An 18,135-nucleotide genomic window follows, 5' to 3' on the forward strand; every position below is an offset into this window, starting at 1 on the left:
CCTTGGAGCAGTTGTTTGGAGAGTTCACAGGGGCTAGATTTCTGCAGCCCCAGGAGAGGCCTAGAGGTAGTCCTCCCTTGCACTCACTAAGTTGAAGTTGAAGCATTTGAGTCCCTGTTTTTTTGCTCGTCAGCGGGGGTCTGCTCTTAGCTGTTGGAGGCCAATTTCATATTCTCATTATGTGGTCCCTCCATATGTAGTTTACAACATGGCTCTTGCTGCTCTCAGGTCAGCAGGAAGATCTCTCAGGAACTTCATCCCCTTTCAGTAACCTACCCAGATTAGGCTAGGTCCACCCAGAATAATCTTCCTTTTGATTAACTCAAACTCAAATGATTAGGAAACTTATTTACATCTGCAAAATATTTTCTGCCGTATAATATGACATAATCATGCAAGTGATATCTTGATATATGTAGGTCTTTCCCAATTTAAGAGGTGTGGATTATACTGGGTATATACACCAGGGGGCTGAATTCTTGGAGGTCATTTTAGAATTCTGTCTACCATAATTTTTATTCTATTTTTAATTGCTCTAAAAGGTAACATTACCTAAAGCAAAAATAGTAATGATATGTTGTATGTTTATGGCGTATAGAAAAAATCAATCTATATTACTATTGTCATTATATATATACATATACATACATATATAATATATAGTATCAGTACATACGTATTACACACACACACACACTAGAGTAACCTAAACCCTTCCCAATTTCAGCTGCTATCTCAGATTGGCCCACAGCACTTTCCAGTGAATACCCAATGGCTGTTTGGGATTCTCCAGTTTTCAGATCTCTTACATGCTTTATGGCTTCCCTCTGCTTCCTTCTACACTGATACTGATAATATGCAGGTCTTGAGGCTATTGATGATTCATGGAGAATACTTTTCCACATAGTTATGTTGTGAATGTTTCCCTTGGGTTTGGGATCTGCTGTCCATTTGCTCCATCTGTTTTTATGTGAGGAATTAGGAAGGTTCAGAAACTGCTGCAAATGCTGCTGTCCTCCCAGAAAATGTGAACCTAATGTGTGGGGTGGTGGCAAGAAGTCAGATGGTTAACTGTGTTTGAATAGGTTTACGAATTATATTTAAGAACAATAGTCATATTCTTTTTATAAAAGTTGAGAGAAGGCTAAACAGTCATTTGCTGCTGCTTTTAAAAGAAGCCTTTACCAGAAAAAAATCATAGAAAACTTGGAAAAAACAAAAAACAAAAATAAAGGTGACCTAGCTCATGATGTTGAAAGCTGGTTGTGTTTCTGGCAGTGTATAAAGTCCATTCCCAACCACAGACACAGTATATGAGCTAGAATAGGTTATGTCTCTACCCTTTTGTAGCTCTCTTCCACATTTTGTGCCCAAGTCGGGTCTTATAAAACATTGAGGAATTACATGCATTACCGTTCACTGTTCAGACTTGGTTTTAACCGAGAAATTTACTGAATAGTGCTTGTCCTATTCCCTAGATAAAGATAAAATAACATTTGAAATTTATTCAGATGAGCTCCAAGGAGTAATCAGTATTTACTAAGGGCCAGTCCTTCACAGGCAGGCAATGCAGTTTTGAAATACATATCAACTTCAAGTTCCTTAATCTACAAGTAAAGACTCAACTCTCTCTTTAAACTTAAAGAATAATGTGTATGCTCACTGCTGTAGATGGGTTTACAATACTACAGTGTTCCAAAATTTTGGAACATAACTTTTACTATAAAAAGTTCAGTTCTCTGCCACACAGAATTTCAGCCATATTGTTGTTATGTAGATTGTTGTTATAAAGATTACAAAAAGATGATAAAGTTGTATGCTAATTCTAAGTGTAGCTATTATGTTTAAAAGCTATTATGTTAAATTATTATGTATGTAAAAATACGTTTATATGTATTTTTTTCTCTACTTCTCTTTTAAGTTCTCAACCAATTTCCTCTCCAGTCATCCTTCAGTTTGGTCATGCAGAGACCCTTCTTCCACTCCTTTCTCTCATGGGCTACTTCAAAGACAAGGAGCCCCTAACAGCTTACAATTACAAGGAGCAAATGCATCGGAAGTTCCGAAGTGGTCACATTGTACCCTATGCCTCAAACCTAATATTTGTGCTTTACCATTGTAAAAATGCTAAGACTCCTAAGGAAGAATTCCAAGTGCAGATGTTACTGAATGAAAAGGTGTTACCATTGGCTCACTCACAAGAAACTGTTTCTTTGTATGAAGATCTGAAGAACCACTACAAGGACATCCTTCAGAGTTGTCACACCAGTGAAAAATGTGAACTACCAAAGGTGAACACATCTGATGAGCTATGAGTAACTGGCAAACATTTTTAATTCATCAGGAATCTACAGGGAGTGATCCCATGCTTGGAATAGGTGGGCAATCCCTGGCTACAGCAAGCTTTAATATTACTTGGGTATTTTTGTCTTTTCAAAGAAAAACGTTTCTTTTTGAGTCTGGACATGGATGTGTAAGAAATGATTCTTCACTGGAGCAGCTCTCTTAAGGGAAAAAAAATCTATTCAAAAAGATAACTGGCACTACAAACATTTACAGAAGTTAAATATTTATGTAAGAAATCTCACACTAAGATAGAATATGATTTCAAGATGATACTTGAAAGTTGGAGTAACAAAATATGTCAGTTGGACAATCCATAACTTGATTGGACTAAGTCTAGGAACTTTACCAGTTGTGCTGCAGTTCTTTCTCTTTTCCTCAGGTAGCAAAGTTCTGGTATCATCTTTCTTAATCAGAACTATTATGATTCACTGAGAGTATCGCTTTGAAAGAAAGCTAACATCTCTCTAGTTGAGAATTCGAAACAATATTAATAAACAGCGTCTGATTTAAAAGAACACCTTCACTGAAGGAAGACAAAAATATAATAAAATAAATATCTTTGTTAATAGTATTTATAAAGTATTTGAACACTGTTTCAATAATTCCTTTTAACCTCCTAGTAAGTCATGCAAGGCCATTCTTTAATTATTATCATTCCTGTTTCACATATGTAACAGTGGAAGAACAAAGAGGACCATTAGCAACAAGACAGAAGAATAGAATCAAAGTTTCTTAAATCCATTGCTTAGCATTTTTTTAAAAAATTTTGTCATTTTTGCTTGTATTTTTATATTTTGCTATTATGTGAAATATATCTTTTGATGGTTTAGTTTCCTTTTTGTTCATTTCTGTAAAGAAAGACTTCCTACTGGTGGGCTTAGTTTCACAGATATGAACCCATTTCAAAGAAATGGTTCTGAGTTCTGTCAAATGCCAGGAAAATGTTTGCTATAATAATAAACAGAATTCCTGTGACTTTACTACCAGGTCTTTTCTGCTCTCCGTATTGATACACAATCAGTAACTGACGGTAACAGGCTAGCATTTCAAGCAGCTTTGACTAAATCAGGCAATATAAGGAAATTTTTTTCTAATAGAAGTTTCCTCAGATTTCCACTTCTTAAAGAAATATTGAAATCTATTTTATTAAAAATCTAAATAAAAAGTGATACAACTATATATTGGAAGTATAAAAGAAGATGCATAGATCATTGGTCTGTAGATCATTGATCTTCAAATGAATGATGTTCATAAAATAAGATGATTAGCTGATAAATACTACTGATGCATCAATACACTGCTGATTGTTCCTGCAAAGGTCTGGTATTAATCTTTTTCCTTTCTTAAATTTGTAAGTAGGCAGACAAGAAGAGAACAGTATAATGAGCATTCATGCCCATCATACTGTTTTATCAAAATTAACATTATATCATTCGGTTTAGATCCAAATAAGAAGAATTGAGGACTTTTGTATGCCTCCCTGGTGCTTTTGCCCTCACTCCCTGCCAGAGGTAGCCACCAACATGAAGTTCAGTATTTACCACTCCATTGCATGCTTGACTCTGAAAACTTGTAGTATTGTTGTGGGAATTTAAAATTTTCTATAAATGGACTTATACTGTGCATATCATTCTTGAATAATTGATTTCTTTTAATTGCTGTGTTTGTTTTTCAAGACTTCTTGATCCTGATCACTTGTCTTAAATTAACACCATCAGTTCATCAATACCTGTTGTGTACTTTTTATGTACAAACACTAGACTCAGTCTATGGGCATGTTAAAGTGGAATGAACCTAGTTTTTCTTTCAAGGGGGTTATCTTAAAAGACCTTAAAACAAATTTACTTGATGTCTGGAACATTAAATAATTTGATTCATAAACTTTTCATAGACTATTAAAGTTTTATAGGAATTGTTTAATTTATTATTAAATAGGACCATATAGTTATCATTGTAGTCATTGGTATGTAAAATATTTCAGGATAGAGGGTAAGTGTGGTCCATTTTCCCTAATGTTACAGAGGTTGTGACATTACTCTGGTGCTATTATTCTCACTTAGGAAATGCCTGAAACTGAAGAATCTCATGATAAAAGCAAAAGATCTTATCTAGGATAGGATATATAAAAAGTTGAACGTTGAATAATAATCTTTGGCCAACAAGAGTTCATTCATGATAGGTGACCAAATTATTCAGTCAAGCCAAAATTTAATCGCTATCGGTTCTGAGACCTTAGTCAGTTAATAAATAGCCTATGGACATTAGCCATTTTTCTGTCTAGTCTGCAACTTGATGTGTGCAGTGCATTGTACTTACTGTTTTTTATAGTCATTTTATCATTTTGAAGTTTTTGCTCTCCAACACATAATCATGCACTTGAAGCTCTTTTTGTATATAATCTTGATCTCAAAAGGAGCTTCGTGTTTTCAGGCAAAATCAACTTTTACGATATCTTTGAGTGCTTTCCTTTTATAAACTGCAGAATTGATTCATGCCCTTAAATATTTGGGAGTTACATACAACCAAACCAGAATCTGTAAGTGTCAATTTTTGGAATATATTTCTCTAAGGTGGTATTTCATATAATTCATTAATGATCCTTGGAATTTGGACTGTGTTCTGCCAAATGTAAGCTGAAAATAAATATTTGCATTACAGTATAATTTGCCTGTATCTAGCTCTTCTCCTTAACTTACCCAATCACTTAATTCTCATAGAATCACAGGCCACTGAATTCTCTCCTAACTATTCTTTTTCTCTCACTCAAGCATTTCCTTCCACTCACCTATCAGCTCAGTCTACCCTTAAGCACGTTCACATCAATCTGTTAAGCTATTTTTTAATTGGTGTGTGTGTGTGTGAGAGAGAGAGAGAGAGAGAGGAGAGAGAAAGGGAGAGAGACAGTATTTTTGAGAAAATTCCACAGCAAGAAAAAAGATGTCATATTCTTCTAGTTAAAAGATTTGTAGTTTGAGCTTCATACCTTGCAACTTGGGAGGAAGTTAACTTCCTAAACTTTATTTTATCATTACTGGAATAATACATTTTTTTAAAAATTATTTATTTATTTATTTATTTATTTATTTATTTATGGCTGTGTTGGGTCTTCGTTTCTGTGCGAGGGCTTTCTCTACTTGCGGCAAGTGGGGGCCACTCTTCATCGTGGTGCGCGGGCCTCTCATTATCGCGGCCTCTCTTGTTGCGGAGCACAGGCTCCAGACGCGCAGACTCAGTAGTTGTGGCTCACGGGCCTAGTTGCTCCGCGGCATGTGGGATCTTCCCAGACCAGGGCTCGAACCCGTGTCCCCTGCATTGGCAGGCAGATTCTCAACCACTGCGCCACCAGGGAAGCCCTGGAATAATACATTTTACGATAGAAGGATTCTTAAATTTATTACTTCTAAAACCAGTCTCAGTTCAACATCTTCCATGTACTATATTCCCAGATTTTAAACCATTATTTAGACCCAAGCAGTTTATGTTTACACTTTTGTTTGTGTTACTGGGAGAACACACAATTGTTCATTAGAATGATAGCCTTCCAAATTGAATACTCTTCCTAGTTTAATAACATTTCATTAGAATATTTATTTTACATTATTTATGAAATAGCTAATATGAAAGATTAAGTTGGAATTTATTGATTCTCTCAGCATTCTTCATTAGAGTTCATTCTACCAACCTTGAGGTTCTGATTGTCTCTTGACCAAATGTTAACAATGTGGGTGCTTTTGGAAACTTTTTCAATAAATATTCTCATTCTGGAAGAAAATCCAATTTTGATGTAAAATATGTAAATATGTACTTGTGAACCATATCTATGATAGAGAGGTGGGGTCCTTGGGACAATGACTCGGCAGAAGACCAGGACATGACTAAAACACAGGCCTCTAGGGAACTGGGAAATAATTGAGATGAGATCCCAATGAGCCGAAACAAAAACCAAGTGGGAATATTCCTCTACTGAATTAGTAGGATTAACCAGCAGGTTTAAACAAAATTGTAGGGACGGAGTTGCAGCCTTAGTGTTCTGTTTACAGGATACTTAGGGAGGTGGTATTAAATGGCTCAGAACTGATATGTGAGATTTTCCTACATATCTAGTACTAAGTTATTTTCCTGAACCTTGGTTGGGGTATCAGGGGATGGGGAGGGTGGAGTCGGTCAGAAGTGCTCTTCCTTGCCCTTTCAGAGATCTCCTGATTCTGTTCCTGCCCCCATTTTCATCTGGGCCTTCTCTTTCCTGTACCCTTTTTGTCTCCTGTTTAATATGGATTTTTATTCCCAGAAGATGTTTCTCAAAGTTATGTTCCAGAAGGGAGCTTCAGCTAGTGAGTTTTGAGAGTTCATAGGGCCCCTCTGCTCAAGTCCTCTCAGAGCTTAAGGTAGTAATTCCTTGCACAACAGCAGTTAGCCCTCTGAACTTCCAGTGAGTACCTATAGTGACTTGGGAGTTCCCTCATTCCATCAGCTACTCTACTGCTTCCCTCTGCTTCTTGCCAGTAAGATGGTGCTTATTGGTATGGGCCTTGTAGCAATTGGTGGTTTGTCTTCCACCCTCTCAGTTTGGGAAATTCTTAGGGATGTTTCATCAACTTGTGTTGCAGATACTGTCTATGGGTTTTTGTTTTTTAACTTTTGTTGCTCTCTTTTTAGGTGATGGGAGGTGATGGGAAAAGTTAAAAAATCATGCCATCGCTGTCATCTTCTCAGATTCTCCTTTCTAAGTCTTTTAGAGGATCATCACCATTCATATATCTTCACTGATAAAGTTCCTGTTCAACTAATTTGCCCATTTTTAAAAAATTTACTTATTTATTTATTTTTGGCTCGTTGGGTCTTTGTTGCTGCCTGCAGGCTTTCTCTGGTTGCGGCCATAGGGTCCTCATATGTTCAGTTTTGGTAGTTACTGCTAAACAATTTTCTGAAGAAGTTGAACCAATCTATACTCCCAGAAATGGTATGTGAAAGTGCCATATGGCTGACATTCTACCTATAGTTGGTATTATCCATCTTTTTCATTTTAGCTATTTTTGTAGTGTGTTGAGTTATCTCATTGTGGTTTTAATTTGCATTTCTTTATGGTTAATGAAATTAAGCATTTTCAAACGGCCATTGCATAACTTCTTTTGTGAAGTGCCTGTTCTAGTCTTTTGCCCATTTTTGTATTGGATTGCCTGCCTTTTTTCTTGTACTGATTTGTAGGCTCTAGTAGCTTTAAATCTTTTTCTTTATCCTTGATATTCTGAAATGTAAGTGTGGAATTGTCTTTGTTTAGTATGAGAAGGTAGACCTGAAAACTCATGTTTTTTTCCAGATCTGGAAACTTCTCAGTTTTTCTTTCTTTAAACATATTTCTCTGCCATTTTTCCATTCTCCTCTTCTGGAACGCCTGTTAGATGTATGTTGGATCCTTTCAGTCGGTTCACCTATAAATTGGTCCTTCAGGTCTCTTCACAGCTTTTCTATATGTTTTTCAACCTTTGTCTCTCAATGCTTCCTTCTAATTTCCTTACTGTTTTCGTCTAGTCTAGAGTTTATCCAATCTGGTGAGGTTTTTTTTTGTTTGTTTGTTTAATTTTATTACTACTTTTTAAAAACTTCATGACTACTTAAAAATAATTTCCAATACTTCTAATTGGTTCTTTTTCATATTCACCTGTTTTATTTCTTTTTGTTTTATCTTTTGTTGTTCTTTTAAAATGAAACTGAATCTTCAGTTTATCTCTTTGGCCATTCTAAACATTTATTTTAGAGTTTTGTCATTCTGTAACATAAAATTAATTTTTTCAGGGATGAATTCATGTTCTCATTGTTGATTTTATTGTTTGTTTTTCATTTTTAGCAGTAGGTTTCTTTTTGTTTGAAATGTCTTTGGCACACTTGTTTACCAAAGAAGTTGTTTACTTATGTCTTCTTTTTCTCCTTTTCCTCTTTCTCCTTTTTTCAATCTTTCTGTCCTTACCTCTGTTTAATGGTTCTGCAGTGGCTGCAGTCTAGATACCTAGCCCCAAACCATGTCTCATAATGATATTTGGGGGTCTCCTGTATCACCAAGCCATTCCTAGGCATAAGCATTGTCCTCCTGATTCCTGAGGCCATTGCCCCCTGTTCCTTGGCCTGCCAAGGCCTACTGCTTTCTCTTAGGCCATGTCTCCTGGAAGTGGCTGTACAGCAGTTTTTTTCATCCTTTGAAATCCCAGTAAATCATTAATTTCCTATCTCATTTGGAACATATTTAATCCCCATTAAATTTCAGAAGTTAGAGGCCCAGCCGTGTATGCCCACTTCCTGGCCAGGAGCATCAGCCCCTCTCACTGCTTCATGTTACTCTTCTGTTTCTGGTTCATGGAATATGTAATCTTTTTTCGAGGCCCCTCATATCTTTTCTTTATTTTGATTTTTGTATTTTATTTATTACCATTTGAGCAGAAGAGGTATGTCAAAGTGTGGACTTACTGAGTCATTTTGACCAGAAATGCAGTTATATACATATTTTTAATATTGGTAGCTACTTCCTGGGAATTCCCTGGCGGTCCAGGGGTTAGGAGTCCACGTTCTCACTGTTGAGGGCCCTGGTTCAATCCCTGGTTGGGGAAGTAAAATCCCACAAGCCGTGCGGTGCAGCCAAAAAAAAAAAAAATTATATATATATATATATATATATATATATATACTGAACAATTATATATATATAGAAAATACATATATATTGGACAGTTATTGAACTTCTCTGAACCTCAGTTGATTCATATGTAAAACAAGGCTATTGGACCAAGGTCCTTAAAGTCCATTCCAATTCTAAATTCTGTTGTTTATGTAACCTACAACCTATGATTTGTGTCTGTGTTCAGTCAGCTAATTTGTAGTGTAGGACACTTGAAATCCACGTTTTCTGCTTTCTGACTCAGCGGCTGTTTCTGCCATACCTCACAACTATCCTCATTGTAAACACAGCAGACAATCAAGAAATCAAATCCATAGCGTGCCACACCCACCCAGCCCAGTCTTCTAACTAGAAAGTTGGGCATTTCTCCAGTTTTTCTTATACCGCTTTCTGGAATTCCAAACAGAAGATCTGATAAGGTTTCAAAAGTCGAATCTGTGTGATACAAAAGTTGATTCTTTTTTTTTTTGGCCGTGCCCCTTGGCTTGCAGGATCTTAGTTCCCCTTATTTACCTGACCAGGGATTGAACCCAGGCCCCAGCAGTGAAAGAACCCAGTCATAACCTGTGGACCAAGAGGGAATTACCCAGAGTTGATTCTTATGCAAAGAGCAAAGGGCAACAATTGAGAAAGAAGCTTTTTTGCATAGTTATTATAATCTCAGAAAACTGGGATCAGTCATCAGTGTAAGCAACATGCCTGATGCAGAACTGGAAGAGATAACGATCAGGGGGTGGTTCTTAGATGGTAAAAACAGTTACAGTGACCACATCATCAAGGAAGTAGGGCCTGGCAAAAAAAAAAAATTACCTGTTGCTTTTTATTTACTAACTAACCCAACTAAAGAGATGGTTTTTAAAAAGCCACAAAACCTGAAACTTTCAGGAAACTGATAACATTTTTTTAGCCAATTAAAGAAATTCAGGCTCCTGTTCTGATATGCTAACAGCTAGTTTATAGAGTAATTTACAACACCAGTCTATGGACTATAGGAAGGCTCTATTGTGTTTGAGAACAAAACAAAAGCACTAGACTGAAGTACAGTCTTGTGGTCTAGTGTTATCTCTGCAACTCACTAGGTATGTGACTTGATGAGGGTCACTTACCTTCTTCACATCTCACCTTTTTATTCACATCTGGAAAATGAAGAGTGTTCCAGAGAGAGTATGTTAGTGATAGAACAAGCAAGAAAACACTTAGATCATGAGGTCTGGAGAGGTTTTTTTTTTCGCTCTTTGAATTCTATTCTTTGTTTTTAAACACAAAGTGTCCTAGTTGGTTGAATTAGTTCAATTTCAAACCTCCAAAGTTAAAATATAAGCATGTTAATATAAGTTGATTTAATTTTTAAAGATCGTGGGGATAGGTGAGTAGGAAATTTAAGGAGCAGCTCAAAAAAATCAAGCCCTGTCATGATTTAGAGAAGTCTGTGCTGAGCTCTCCACTGAGCCTCTAGCTCCATTTGGGGCCCTGCATTGGGATTGGTCTGGAAAGGAAGTTGTCTGGTGGAGCTTCTTTTTCTTGTCTCTAGAACTTGGCCTCACCTCAGCTCATGACACTTGAGTAGATTATTATTGCTCTAGGCTAGTCCCGTATGAAAATCTTCTTGCTTATGATGCAAAGCAGGCAAATCACTTCCCAAAGCAAACAAGTACAGACTATTTACCTGAATCTCTTCTGGCTGGTGCAAGCCACTTTTTCCCCAACTGAGAGCAAAAGCTAATTAGCTAATTTTCTGTTTGGGGCCAAATCACAGTCCAGTGACAGAAATGTGAGGTTTAACTCGGAAGTGAGGGAGAAGTAGTGAGGCTTTTGTGCCTTGAGTTACAATCTAAAGATGCTTTGTGAGAGCAGAACCCACTGGGGTCAGCAGGACCACTGCTTTTGACCCCAGTGCTGAAAAAAGTGAAACTAGGAAAAACAACCAAAAACATCGCCTTTCTTGATATCCTCTGTTATTTGCCAGCTCTGGAAGCTTAAACCTGTCTTCTGCTCCCTCTCCTCCCCTCTTTCATACCCTGCCCTCAGGATACGTGAGGGTGGAGGGCAAAACCATTAACATGAAGGGAAGGAGTTAAGTGCTGAGAAAGAAGAGGGCAGGTTTGAGGTGCATGGGGTCTAGGGCTTGAATCCTCTTTGTGGCTGTCATTGACTTCTAAACTGGGGTGGATGAGTTTCAGCATCTGGAACAAGTGCCCAGCACATAATAGCGGTTCAACAAAGTAATTGTTGAATGAACTGAACAAGTTAAGTTCTGAGCCAGGTGTGGTTGTTGCTCTTGACTCTTTCTTCTGACATTTTCTCTCCCTCTGATGGGCTTATCTAGGCCAGGAGTCCTGGGGCTGCGGTGCATATAGAACATGTATTTTTATCGGTAGTTGTTATTTTACATCAGGAATCTTGCTGACAAAAAAACAATGCTCCTTGCAATAAAACTATCACCATGAAATATCACCATACATAATTCAAACATTCCTGACAATTGGTTCTTAGCACGTAAAGTACTTAAACAAATCATATAGTCAACTATTAGGCAAGTAATTTAATGATAGAACACGAGAATTTCTTTAAACACAGTATTTCAAGTTACTCTATTTTTGTCTGGAGTACAGATCTGAAATGGTACAAATTGTACTCAAATACTGAACCATGAATTAATCGGATAGAATGAAACCTAAAAAAAAATTCTGACATAAGTTTCCATTCATTACTCCAACCTGCTGAGAAAGCTTGGACCAAGTGAGCGCTGGGTGAGGGACGCATGATCTCTTCAATGTGTTGCTTCTTTGCTGACTTGCTAGTTCTTCCCGAATCCCCTTTTCTATGCTGTTAAAGCAGTCAGATCCAGAGAAACTTGGGTATGGGCTTTGGGAGGAAAGGGCTGCAGGAGCTCCTTTGCTCTTATGCCCTAGGCCTGCCTCTAGCCATGTGAAAGGGATCCTCCCCAGGGGCCAGCTCAGCTTACTCTAGTCTGCATGGGGGTTTAGGCCAAAGTCTCATAACATGCATTTTCCTGGCCTGTCTTTTGTGCGTTTTGTTTGTTTCCTTCAAGAACCTAAGGTGGGAAGGAGGTCAAGGGGAAGGAAGGGGAAGAAGAGAGGCATTTAAAATCCTGAGTCCCTGCCATCCCTTCCTCTCTTTGTAACCTCTGCTCCTTTTAAGTATGATTTACGTTATTCATGGAAATCAGCCTAGAGGAAGCTGTGGTCGGAAGCTGAAACGTTGTCCACCTGCGTGCCAACATACTGTTCCATTGATTTCAGTCATTCTGACAGGCAAGAAAGGACTAACAGATTGTGTGCTTACCGTGCTAGGCCTTGAACTAAAGCACTCACCTGTAGTCTCACTGATCCTCACAAGAATCTATGAGCTAGATAACTGTTATCATTTCTCTTTCATAGATGAAAAAAACGAGGCTCAGAAGTACCTTGTCCAAGGTCAGGACGTGCTAGGTCTGGGAGACAAATTCCAGCAGTCTGACTCTGCAGCCAGTGTTCTTACCTATTTTTTTTTTTAATTTATTTTTATTTTTGGCTGTGTGGGTCTTCGTTTCTGTGCGAGGGCTTTCTCTAGTTGCGGCAAGCGGGGGCCACTCTTCATCGCGGTGCGCGGGCCTCTCACTATCGCGGCCTCTCTTGTGGAGCACAGGCTCCAGACGCGCAGGCTCAGTAGTTGTGGCTCACGGGCCTAGTTGCTCCACGGCATGTGGGATCTTCCCAGACCAGGGCTCGAACCCGTGTCCCCTGCATTGGCAGGCAGACTCTCAACCACTGCACCACCAGGGAAGCCCAGTGTTCTTACCTATTATATGTGTCTCCCTCCTCCACCACACATACTGAGGACAGCTGACAGTGTGCTCACGCTGGCCCAGACTAGGAAGAGTTCGCTTCTCGTTCTCAAGATGCTGCCTGCACCGCATGGTTGGTGTCTGGGACTCCACCATTAGACAGACTTCCTTGTGACCTAAAGCTTTGTCCGATGCACGAAGTGACACACCAAACTGCATCAGTCATTTCCTCAGCATGAAAGAATAAATTAGATGTTTTCCTCAGTGGATTGTTTATATCTTTGTGCTTCTGCCAAAGAAGAGTTGCCATTTGAGTCTAGTCATTATTTGTCTTAATAGGAATTATCTAAATTTGAATTTGTCCGTCATTCCTAAAACACTTATTGACTAGTATAAATAGCTACCTTTTATAGCATTTACATATCATTTTGGAAAGGGCATCAACCCATCGTTATTCTTATCTGGAATATTTCAGCAAAAGAGCTAAAGGACTTGGATGTGGTCGGACGACTCAGAACCAGAGGGAATGGGTTTATTTCTGTTCTCAATGAAGTTGTGCTTTGTTGGCACTAAATATGAGTATCAGTTCACGATGATGAGCAGGTCAGCCAAAGGACAAGAGTACTGTATTTCTTTTCAGTAATCTAATTGGGTGCCTTTGGAAGTCACCGGTCTGTCCACAAAGGAGGAATGACATAAAGAAGCCCTGTATTCACCACAATTATAATTCATTTTTTAAAAATCTCTGGAATATATTCAAGGAAATATTTTAAGGAATAACGTCCTTATCTGCCAAGCACACGTATCTTTAGCATATAAAATGACTTCATTTTTCATGCAAAATTGGCTTTTTAAAATGACTGGCTTGAACTTTGCTGAGCTAGAAAGGTGAGGCTAAACTTTGCTTTACTCCTCCCTCCTGCCACTGCAGATATTTATGAATGTTAACTAAATCTGATTCATTCTCAGATGTTCCATTCAAGGTAATTGTGCAACAACACAACTTAAAACTATGTCAAAGGCGACAGCAAAATAGGATCATTTAGAAAAAGTGTAATCGTTAGGGTTGTTCTCAAGTTAAATAGTAACGGTTTTCTTGTCCATGTCTAGATAGGTTAGTTTCTTTATTATTATTATTATTACATTAATGCTTTATTTATTTTTGCTGTTGTTGCAAAAATACCCTTAGAAAACTAAGATATTAAAGTCTTGTAAAATGGTTAATGGACACGTCTAATTACTGTATTTCTTAAGATTTTTAAAATGCGGAAATTTAGTAGACACATTTTGTATTGTGAATATATATTTAGCTGATGAACTCTAACAGTTCAAATAGAATCATTTACAGCTTACTGAATAAATAAAAGTACCTCCATAAAGACTCACATGCCATAGATAGGTTAGTTTCTAGTATCCATTTTCTGATGACGTTTTTCAAAAACAGCCAGGAGATCCATTGTCTTCCAGTCAGTAATCTCATACGTGTTTTAGCAGAGTTTATATAAATCGGATGCCCAGGATTTGGGCTTCAAATTTGGGCATTCACCGAGAATTTACTAAGGCTCCACTTTCATGCTAGGCACTGGGAAAATGACATCTCAGGAAACTCATGGCCTTCTGAGGGAGACAGACCCTTAAGAAGATCATTGCGGTGCCCTGTACAAGTGCTGAGGAGACACATGGAATGATCAGCTCTTCCTGGGCGGATCAGAGAAGCTTCCTCAATGAGGTAAGCTCTGAGCTGAGTCAGGAAGGCTAAGTAGCACTCACATGGCGTGAAGGGGCAGACAGGTGCCAAGTCTCAGCATGGTGAAGAGCTGTGTTTTGGGAACTGCAAAGGCATGTCCATTAATCTCACATTATAGAACTCTAGCTTGATTTAGCTCTGGACAAAACAGTTGTAACAATTACTGGTTTTCTTGAGAAATATGAAAACAGGGCCTTCATATTTGAACATGTCTAGCTTCAAATCCTGATTCTACCATGTACCAGCTATAATCTTGAGGACATTACTGTCTCTCTCTGAGCATCAGTGTCTTTATCTGTAAAATTAGCATACTTACTTTGTGTATTTTTTAAAGGGTTATGAGAGACAGCACAGGTAAAGACCTATAACAAGGAGGATTGCCAGATCTGGCAAATAGTAATACAGGATACCCAGTTAAATTAGAATTTCATAAAGCAACAGATAATTTCTTTTGTATAACTATGTTCCAAACATTGCATGGGGCACACTTACACTAAATAATTATATGTTGTTTATCTGAAATTCACACTTAATGGAGCATCCTGGATTGTTTATCTAATAATAAACTCTAATAATAAGTGAACTGTAACTCAATAAGTTATTGGCATAAAAGGTGTTTTTTATGCTGCGAAGCACTGACTTGGAGGAAACAGGAGGTTTGAAATAAAATGATAGACTCTACATAGTATGTAGATGTGGATGCACATATGTGGAGCTGGGGGGAATAGTGGGCAAGGTGGAGGGTTTTGGTTAACATCAGGAATCCAAAAGCTTCTCCAGGATCGGCGAACATATTCTCTTAAGAAAAAAAAATTTAAGTTGGTTAACCACCACCACCACAACAAAATCAACAAATTCATGAAAACCGCTTCATTAAAGGCCATGCCAGGGCCTTCCTGGTGGCGCAGTGGTTAAGAATCCGCCTGCCAATGCAGGGGACACGGGTTCGAGCCCTGGTCCGGGAAGATCCCACATGCCGCGCAGCAACTAAGCCCGTGCGCCACAGCTACTGAGCCTGTGCTGTAGAGCCCGCGAGCCACAGCTACTGAGCCCGTGTGTCACAACTACTGAAGCTCGTGCGCCTAGAGCCCGTGCTCCGCAACAGGAGAAGCCACAATGAGAAGCCCCCGCTCGCTGCAACTACAGAAAGCCCGCGCACAGCAGCGAAGACCCAGAGCAGCCAAAAATAAATAAATTAAATAAATTAATTTAAAAAAAGAAAAAAGGCCATGCCAACAGGATCTGAGTTTTGGCACTTTACAACTTCAGGCTTTTCAGCAGACTGGAATGGTAGAGATGTTGGCCTTTTTTCAAGGCATAAAGATAGCTTTGGGGCCCTTAATGTGTCAGACTCAACACTTTTTCTCTTCTCTCTCCTAATAGAACTGCCAGGTCTCAAAGTCCTTGGCTACCGGGCGGGTAGTACACACTGGACGAGCTAAAAGTTCACAGAGTCTAGCACTTTACAGAGCACTTAGTTGGTGTCAGGAACTTTGGAGGGGAATTCAAAAAGGGATAAGTCCCCTGCCCTCCAGGAGTCTGTAATTCTATTGTGTCTGGAAAAGAAAAGAAAATTACGAAACTGAATTTCCTCCTGTAACATGTGTTCTGTGACGGCCAAGTGGGCTTTACCAGTGTATCCCCAGAGCTGAGGATGGCACCTGACAAACAGTAGAGGCCCCATAAACATTTGGTGAATAAATGAATCAGTGTGGGCTGGATTCACTAAAGAAGGTTTAATGGAGTAGTTTAGTCAGAAGTGGGCCTTAGAGGAAGAAGATCTGGCTGAGCAGAAAATCATTTGCACCATCACCACAGCAGCTGCCATTTACTATGAAACCGGCACTGAGCGAAGGACTTTATGGGAATTCTGTTCACATGTTTCCAATAGCCCTTAAAAGTTTAGGTCTGCATGGCCCCAAAGCCCATTTTGCTTCTGCAGATCATCTTGAATGTTACCTCTTCAGGGAGACTGACCCTGACCATGCTGTCCAAAAGCATTCCTTCCTATTACTGTCTATCTCAGCCCTCTGTCCTTTCAGAGCACTGGCGACACTTCATGTGAATCTATTCAATATTTTTGGTATATCTTTCTACAGTCTCTGAGGACAGGGGCTGCGTCTGTTTTATCACTGCTCTGTTCCTTGCGCCTGCCAGCCAATTCATTCCCTGGCACTTGGTAGACACCCAATAAATATTTATTGAACAAGTACATTTGTCTGCACAGAATCATCTCCTCAGTTTAAACAAACAAACAAACACCTCCAAAAAACATAGCTGACAGGGACTCCAGAGTCTCTGGGTCCAAATGTCCAGGGATGGGCCAAGGCATCTATTTCTTTTCTTTTTCAAAAAAATTCTGTATGTGAATCTGATGCACAGCTAAAGATGAGCGCTCTAGTGAGGGCAGGACACTCTAAGAAAACTATATGAATTCATGTTAAAATCTGATGGATAAAATTTCCTCCATGCAATCTTTCAAATAAAGCTTCATAGAACTTTCTCTACTCTAAGAAACACATTGGGCATTACCTTTGGCTCAATATAAACTTGTTTCATACCTAATCACATCCATCCTGTTCTCTCCAACTGTACAAGTGAGAAGATACCAGCATAAGCAACAAATACATTTAAATTAAAATGTATTCTCCATGACTCTTAAACATGAAAAGATGGTCAAGCTCATTCAAAATAAGAGACATGAAAATTATACTGATATCACTTTTCATCTATCAGTTGGCAAAAATGCAAAAGTTTGACATTTTATTGGCAGGGCTACAGGGAGACAGCCATTCTGATACATTGCCGGGAGAATGCAAAATAACCCAGTGAGGGAAGTTTGTCAATATCTGCAATACTATATATGCAAATACCCTTTGTCCCAGTCTAGGAATCTATCCCAAAGGTATACTGACAAAATATAATGACATACATTCAAGATTTTCATTATAACAGCAAAAGAGAAGAAGCAGCACAAATGTCTATTGGTAGGGGGTTGGTTGAATAAACTGTGGTACATACATATGATGGTCTTTGCAGCCATGAAAAAAAAGATGGGTAAGCTGTCTACACACTGGTATGGAGTAATCCCCAGGGTATTTTTTTAAAGTGGAAAAAAACACAGTGCAGCACAGTTTTTATAGTGTGATACTTTGTGTGTAAAACAGGAAGAGAAATAGGAATATCTGTGTTTGTTTGTATTTTTTTTTAAATGATGAAAGGATAACTCAAAAACTAATCAAATAATTAGCTATGAGGAAGGGAAACTAGACTTTTCTAAACATACCCCATTTAAAATTTTTATTTGTGACTAGGTAAATGTTATAATTAAAAAACAAGATTAAGTCAGAAAGAAAAATACATGATCTCTAAAATTAAAAAACAAACACAGAGGGAAAAAAAAAAAAAAATACACAGACAAAAGAAAACCTAATTGGATATCAAGGTGGTGACATATTTACTCTAAGAAGAATTATTTCACATTAATAATTTTCACAGTCTTTCACAATATTTTAGGAAATATTCTAAGGGCAAAAAGAACTTCAAAGAAACTTAAATTATATTCAGTAGCCCCATTGTTAGTGGTTA

At 38.3% G+C, this 18,135-nt stretch overlaps 1 protein-coding gene across 4 annotated transcripts in view; it reads left to right on the forward strand.

The window, feature by feature from the left end:
• Positions 1-18,135, forward strand: part of MINPP1 (multiple inositol-polyphosphate phosphatase 1) — a 72,992-nt gene that overhangs the window by 41,161 nt on the left and 13,696 nt on the right. The window contains exon 5 of one of the 4 annotated variants that reach the window (XM_082339516.1): positions 14,380-14,529. In XM_082339516.1, coding sequence (XP_082195642.1) covers positions 14,380-14,488 — 109 coding nt within the window. In that variant the 3' untranslated portion in view covers positions 14,489-14,529. Of the gene's footprint in view, positions 1-1,921; positions 3,972-14,379; positions 15,229-18,135 lie in introns of those variants that run through there. The other 3 variants (XM_082339515.1, XM_082339517.1, XM_082339514.1) reach the window with 3 other exon arrangements.

This window comes from Balaenoptera borealis (assembly GCF_965194805.1).
Source record: "Balaenoptera borealis genome assembly, chromosome: 10".
Classification (NCBI taxonomy): domain Eukaryota; kingdom Metazoa; phylum Chordata; class Mammalia; order Artiodactyla; family Balaenopteridae; genus Balaenoptera; species Balaenoptera borealis.